Genomic DNA, 8,042 nt, shown 5'->3' on the forward strand with positions numbered 1-8,042 from the left:
AGATAGGTTCAAATATTTGAATATAATTATGTTAATTTAGCATTTCATAATTATCTAGGACTCTTCTTGTAGGAGAAGCATTTGGATCTCTGAATTATACCGGGTATTCAGTATTTGTAAAATTAAAGGACCAAAAATTTTCAATGAAGTGCAATAGTCAAAAACATTTTAAGAAAGAATGAGACGTCAAAGAATAAGCAAAATCCGTATTAGGTGTCCAAATCATCAAAGTCCACAAACTACTGTATAATATAATATATATTTTTATTGTAGGCACATAGACATTGTACATTTTCGTCTTCATCAATATTGCTTACACTTAAAGTTCACCACAGAGTGCACTGTGCTCTCTGACAAGGAAATCAACCCAGACACCCGCACTGCAGCACCCCGCAGACGATTCCTCGATTCAGTGAACCTGTACGAACAACTACTGTATCTAAATGGCAATCAATAATTATTCCAAATTGATTCACACCAAGGGCAAATAAAATTCAATGCAGAAAATGAGATACGAAAAATACAGCGTCTTTTAAATCAGATTGTATGTTTTAATTCGCAACGAGACGTTGACTCGAATTGACAGATATTTAACTATTGACCGTACTTTTGTATTTGCTGAGAGTACACTTCTGTTTGACAATACAGAGAATGACAGGACTACAATAATTGATTGTAGATTTACATGGCTATATATATTTTTTTTGAAACTTAAATAACCAAATTTTGTGGTGGATAATAGGGCGTTATATTTTTAGACTTTGCAGGTTCTGAATAATATCTTTTCGATATAGAGCACATTCACATGATCAGAATTCAAAGTCAATGCACTGCACTGTATCTGCCTGTGGCAAAATTTCTACTAATCCAAAAAAGCATCCAATTGTACCTTAATGCAACACAGTACAGACGATTGAATAAAAACATAGACCTAAATCAAGGTCTATGATAAAAATACACAAGTGTATGATTGGTCGAATAAATACTCAAAAAAACTGAACATGCTACCATGAAATATGTGGAGAATACGAACAGTATTCTCGCTCAAAAATCCATTAAACAGTACAGCAAACGTGGACCTCCAAAATATCACAGGTGGGATCAGGTGCCATGGAGGAGTGAGCATCCCCTGCCGGAGGTCACACCCGGTGTGTGCTCCTTGCCATGATTTGGAAATAACGAGAAAATCCGTCGACAATTCAGTGTGTAAATAATGGCTTAGAAACAATCTGTACGAAAAACATAAGTCAGCATAAGACCCTCTGTGATAAAACAATCCCTTTCTTAAATATTTTAGAAAATGACATTGACACAATTTTTTAGGCTGAATAATTGCAAATAGAGACTTTAAGTTTAATCTGAATATGATGAATGATTCATATAAAACTTCCCGTTATCACATTCATTAAAGTCTTATCCTGGAAAGCACGGAACGTGGCTCAGACCTGTAAGGGGACTGTCCAAACAGAGACTGCTTTATTACGTAATTTTTAGTAAACCAATTAGATCGAAGTTTGTTGCTGTCCGGAAGAGTAAGAGCAATCGATAAGTTTATTAATCTAACAGATGTGTACAGGCTAATTGGTTTTATTGGAAGTATTAAAACGGTTAAATTTGTACATTGGGGAACGTTATTGAATCTTAGTAATTCCCTTAATCGTCTCAGAGCTCACATTCTAGACACAGACTGTTTTCCCCTAAAAGTTAACCAGAGAATATTTTTTTCCCAAATCAATATAATTAAAATACGATCGGATAATTCGTAGTGATAAATGCTAAATGCTTCAACTAATACTTGAACAAGTGGCGGATCACGACTTCTAAATAATGGGTAGGGGTGGCAAATTTCATAAGGGTTAAATGACTACAAAAACTCACATTACTCGTAATTAATATGAAGTAGTATTAATATAAATTTATTCAAAGCAAATATACATTGAACCATGAACAAAGCTGAAGTTTATACTATAGGTCTCTAGAGAAGTAGGAGATTGGGGCGACAAATATAACTAACTTCCTTTGACGAGTCATATTCAACTTTAAAGTCGATTTTTTAATTAAAATAAGAAAAGCAAGTAGTTTTTTTCAACTTTGTTGCTCATATATAGTTTAATCGAGCTCTTTTGTGCCATTCTTCGTAATGTATTTTAACACACAATTAAACTAGAGGTATACTGTGAGCACTGAGCTCACTAAATGATACCACCGCCTCCCATATGCTTATAACTGATGACAAAGTCCATGTTTTGCTGTGGCCGGGAAACCCAAAATATGTGTCGGATCAAAAAGTAAAATAGGAGGTGCACAATGGCAATATGTAAGAAAGATTCTGTGAAAGTCTCATTAAATTTCACTCAATGGTATAAGAGGAGTTGCAGATAAGACATGGGTACTCTAAAGCGTAACAGACAGACGGACGGACTTACCCATGCCAAGAAAACCTTAGCATTCTCTCCATATAGCAAACTCAATAAAAGCCGAATTAACGTTAATCTGTGATTCTTCCCCGGGGAGATGTGCGCCAAGCAATTAATGTCAGCAGGTTTGAGGGAGGGATCTTAAAATTTACTGGGTTTAAATTATAGGTAGAATTCTAATTATTTAGAAGATTTGCCCCCCCCCCCTGTCTTTTTTTGGGGGGGGGGAGGGCGGGAGTCAAAAATAGGGAAGGAAATTAATTATAGTAAAGTAATTCTTTAAAAAAATAAGCTGTATTTCAATTTTTTACGTAGTTCAATTTCAAAATATTATTTCTTAGTACAAATTGGCTTCTGGTAGTTGTGGAAGTACCGCGTCGAAATATAGATAAAAGGGTACCAAATTCCCGGACGCTTACATCATTTCCTGGTTGAACGAGATGGAGACGAGTACTGAATGGGTAGACGTTACCCGATTGGCTATGTAAACATTTTCATTTTAAAGTGAATATTTTCTGTTGATTTTTTTTCTTATTTTCTTCAATCTAACTTTTTTAAATATAAATTTTGGTACCATTGCCTCTGACATTTTACGTATTTTGTAAATAAATAAAGATTTTTGACAGGAACTATTTAGGGCATAAGGGACTACTTCCTGGGGTAGACGTTTATTTTTTCTCTAAGAAAGCTAAGAACCTAGGATTCACCCCCAGAAGTCTGCTGCCGTAAATTGTCTTGCCGGTGTAACGTTGAATTTTGACCCGGGTTGAAAATTGACCCGGGGGTCATTTTTCAACGTTGAATACTGAGACCAAAGGTGTTGAATTTAGACCCTAATCCGTTGAAAACTGAGCCGGGTCGTGGAATTTTGATCATGAAACCGGTTCAAAATTCAACAGCATAAAAACACATATTTATGATTGGGTTTTCACTACTGTGATTTAATTCATAGGTATGAGGGCCCGTTTTGGTATTTACTGCAAAAAGTAATATCAAAGTAATATTTGAATATTAAATGATATCACCTGTTCCAATAGATGATATCACCTATTTGATTTGAATATGTGATATCACCAATTCGAAAAGGTGATATCACTTATTCGAATTGGTGATATCGCCTATTCGATTGGGTGATATCACCTTTTCCCGTCGAACAGCTGTAGTTTTTTTTTTTTTTTTTTTTGCTTACAAATAAATTTATTTCACTTATATATCATGTATACAACAAGAAAATCGTCGAAAACGCATGAAAACTGGGTAGTCCGAATTTTCTTGATTCCAGTGGTAATCTATATATCATAGGGAGCATTCAGTATTGATTGTTGTAAGAAACTCAAACAGGTAATATCACCTATTCGAATAGGTGATGGCAGTTATTCAAATAGGTGATAGCACCTACTAGTATTTAGCAGGAAAAGGTGATATCACCTTTTATTCTAAGCTCTCTGATTGGCTCAAACTTGATCACATGATTAAGTATAACAGCATAAAGACGAGTTACTATTTATAGAATCTGAAATGCATATTGACTTCATGTTTTTTTTTTTTTCTTGTGACCATATGTTATATTGCAGGAGTCCTTTTAGAAAATTTCATTAACGTGAGTGACATCAAATAGTATTGATTTCTCAATTAAAGATAATACAGAGTATGACTTGATGTTTCTGAAAAAAAAAATTCTACAACTTGTATTAATATTTTTTTAATGTTCCGTAATTGATGAGACGTAACAATGCTTTAAAGTCTTGAATTAGGATCTACATGTACTTTATATTAAAACATATTAGATATCTTTGTCAAAAATTGATACGAGACATAATCAAATTAGTATTCTGAATAACTAAATCCTCTATAAATACTCCATCAATGAATAAAACGAAACACATTTATTTAATATTAAACAGCAATAGCTTAATTTATGCTGATCTCTAGTCTCTAAGTCTTGAAGAGAGAAAACTTGTGCCCTATTCCCATATTTTCAAATTTTGTTTTGTCAATCTACGTGATAAAATGATTCATATTTGATAATAATGTTAAACGTTACATTCCTATTAAATTGAGTTTACAATTCTAGTTTAATTTGTCATATTACCCAGAATGCAATCATGGAAATTATTGAGAAAAAATTAAAAAACATCGCATAGGAGATCATAGAGATAAAATTATGTAATAAGATGAGAAGTTTATCGAATAGGAATCATCTTTTTTCGAATAGAAATGGATGCTAGTATGTTTTCGAACAACAACCTTATTGCATATAAACCAAATAATTATCGAATAAAAAAGATAAAATTATTGAGTAGGAATGACAAAATTAGCGACTAGCAACCGATTGTTTTAAATATTAATGACATCGAATAGGAAACGCGTGTTTTCGAGAGAAAAATATGTAAATTTTATGATATATGAATCACATTGTCACATTTCCTGTAATTGGAATAGCAATTTATCGAATACAAATTACAAATAATGGAATAGAAATTACAAGTAATCAAATAGGAATCACATTGTATAAAATAAGAATTTTTTAAAATAAGAATAATCTCATTCTCAAGGTTATGGTCCGAAAGCGATCAATTTTCAAGCCGAGACAGGCTACAGACAAATAAGTTAATTTTTACAGGGATTTCAGCAATTTATTTAAAGTCAGCATTACTTACATGCTATGGTCGATATAATATTGCTCTTTTTCACAAATATAACCTATCATTGGAATCATTTTGGTCGATGTGTTTCATTCTAACTTTTAGGCTATTAATTTTGTTATTTTTATACTGAATTTGACTAGATGGAATGTTCCACCCGCCTGATCAATATATATAGGGCTCACTTTCTAGACAGCAGATTTTTAAGATTTTTGTTTTATGTCCTATTCGTTGTTTTGTAGTTATTTATGGATGCCATGGATTTTGGAAAGTATTTTCAAAAATAAAGTTGTCATGCTTGAAGATAACTGAAATCGTGCACTGATCAAAATGTACATATATACACGGGGAGATACTGTATGTTTATTTCTATTATTCTTGAAAAGGGAAAAAATTGAAACCCAAATATATATAAAGTGATATTGCATGATAAATCCCGTAAAACAACTTCCCAGCCAAAAAAAAATGTTCAAACTTTGAGGTGGGGTCAATATTCAACAGGGTCAATTTTCAACTTGTTGACGTCGTCAGGTGTAAGAAAAAAATTATCAAGCTGTTGAAAAATGACCCCGGGTATAAATTCAACGACTTTCGGTCTCAATATTCAACGTTGAAAAATGACCCCGGTTCAATATTCAACGTTGAAAAATGACCCCCGGGTCAATTTTCAACTCGGGTCAATATTCAACGTTACACCGGCGTTTTGGGAATATGGGTGATTTGCATCAATTACACTTTTATTGACTCCATCGCTGTCGAGATCGAACGAGATTTCTTGGCATGGATTATAGTATACCCTCCCACTTTTCAAGCGGGGGGTATAATGATCACTAGATTAAACAAGGGGTTGGTCCGTCTGATACAGAAATGTAACGACACTAAGATCCAGAAATGAGACCTGTAGGACTGAACAGGAGATACATACGTCAAGATATGTGTCCCTTTTTAAATATTCGTAAGAAAAGATTTTTTTAGAAAGGCAATCAAAAGATGGTTACTCTCTTATTTCGCTTTCATGAATAAATAATGTTTTAGTTCAATTGATTTTTAAAAGAATAAAGTGATAAGATGTCCTTAATAGATAAAACAGTCGCCTCCTTCTGTCCGGTCAAACACGAGATTTCTGGTGATAATGACTCCAGGTCACGTGGAGCTGAGGATTCGTGGTCCTGCTTTATCCATACTCACTTCATCCACCTTACAAGACAACTAACACAAACTATTCGTAATAATTTATGATGGCTATAATTTCATGACACAGGATACTCCTAATAAGAAATCTCCTTAGAAGTTTTATCGATCATTCTTAGCAATTCTCATTAAACACAGAAGGAAAGGAGACACCAAATATAAAAATGCTAAATGGCTTATCAAATGTCACGCAATCAGAGATATGGAAAATAAACGAGAAAAGGGTCCACATAAAACAAACAGTATCCAAACAAACGATACAATATTAACAAAAAGCGAAAATAGTATCCAAACAAACGACAAATGGTTCTTATAAACCAACAAACGGTGAAGAGTAACCAACTGGGAGAAGACCAAGTGCGGATCTTTAATTAAAAGACAATAGAGATGGGATCAGGTGCCAGGTGGGAGTAAGCATCCCCTATCGACTGGTCGCACCCGCCGTGTGTTCATTATTTTGATCGGGAAACCATATATATACAATAAAAACAACTAAAATGGAAAACGTCAGTCTGTATTCTATGCTGAATGATAGGTTGTATTTGTTGACAAGGTAAATGTATCGACCGTAAAATTTGCTAAATGGTGAGACTGCTGTTATCCTTGTTTCATCAACTTGTTTGCCTATAGTTTGCATCTTTTTAGAAATTATTCGTACGTAGAGCATGTTCCTGCATGTTGAATCAACAGGGAAACATAAACCTCATATGAAGGCTATAAGTACATACTGCTACATCAGTAAAGGAAATTGACGATTATATTCTCCCTCGCTTTGTTCGTCCGAATTTAAATTGTTTAAGTTAATCAAATTTTCAATTTTGACAAGATCATAGACATATATAGAGGGCGTATACACTCTCCTTAAAAACATCAAGGTCAACAAGATGAAATACTACGCTGACTTACATCAACAACAATTTTCCAATCTTTTCTAGACACAGTAAAGATTCTGGATGATCGAGTGGCGACGGGCAAATATAGACCCTTTTCCTATGACATATTTTGCCTAAGAGTTATTCCCTTAGCCGCCATCTTGTAGGGCAAAGTAGTGAATTTACCTCTGTGGGCAACCAATTATAAACATGCATGCAAGAAATATATGGGGAAAAATAACTACAATCTTGAAATTATGAATTAATAGAGGTTTTGAAAAATGTATATTCATAAGAAAAATAGTGTAATATTTACTTCAGAAACCAGTTTAACAAATTGAACTTGGTTGAATAAGGAAAGGATCTGAATATGTTGCCCTACAATATGGCGGCTAAGGGGAAGAACTCCTAGACAAAATATGTCATAAGAAAAAGAGACAAACATATAGCTTCGAATCATCGACCCGTATCACTAACATCTATCCTTTGCAAACTTTAAATTGGAACACATTATAGATAGCCAAGTAATGGATCATCTAGATGAGAATTCCATCCTCTCAGACAGTCGACATGGATTCCGAACAAAGCGTTCCTCCACTATCAATGGACTGGCTCGGAATCTTGGAGGTAAAGGTCAGGTGTACACGTTATTCTACTTGACTTTTAAAAATAGTCCCCACCAACAGCTAGCTCATAAGCTTATCTACTGTGGGATTCGAGACACCACTCTTCAATGGATTACAGACTTCCTAACAGGTAGGGCACAGCAAGTGCTTCTGGAGGGCCATACTTCAACAACTGCACCGAAGCTGACAGGAGTGTCACAAGGGACAGCCTTAAGACCTACACTATTCCTCCTCTACATCAATGAGCAACCTGAAGAAACGCTGTCAGATGCTCACCTTTTTGCAGAATAA

At 34.3% G+C, this 8,042-nt stretch overlaps 1 protein-coding gene across 1 annotated transcript; it reads left to right on the top strand.

Annotated features, from left to right (window-relative positions):
- The first annotated feature begins 7,652 nt into the window (after positions 1 to 7,652).
- LOC134272687 (uncharacterized) lies at positions 7,653 to 8,042 on the top strand. The gene has a single exon (XM_062754888.1). The coding sequence runs from the start codon at positions 7,653 to 7,655 to the stop codon at positions 8,040 to 8,042; it is 390 nt and encodes a 129-aa protein (XP_062610872.1).

Source organism: Saccostrea cucullata, unplaced genomic scaffold (assembly GCF_032062105.1).
Source record: "Saccostrea cucullata isolate Sc308-1 unplaced genomic scaffold, CSIRO_AGI_Scuc_v1 ctg859, whole genome shotgun sequence".
Taxonomy (NCBI): domain Eukaryota; kingdom Metazoa; phylum Mollusca; class Bivalvia; order Ostreida; family Ostreidae; genus Saccostrea; species Saccostrea cuccullata.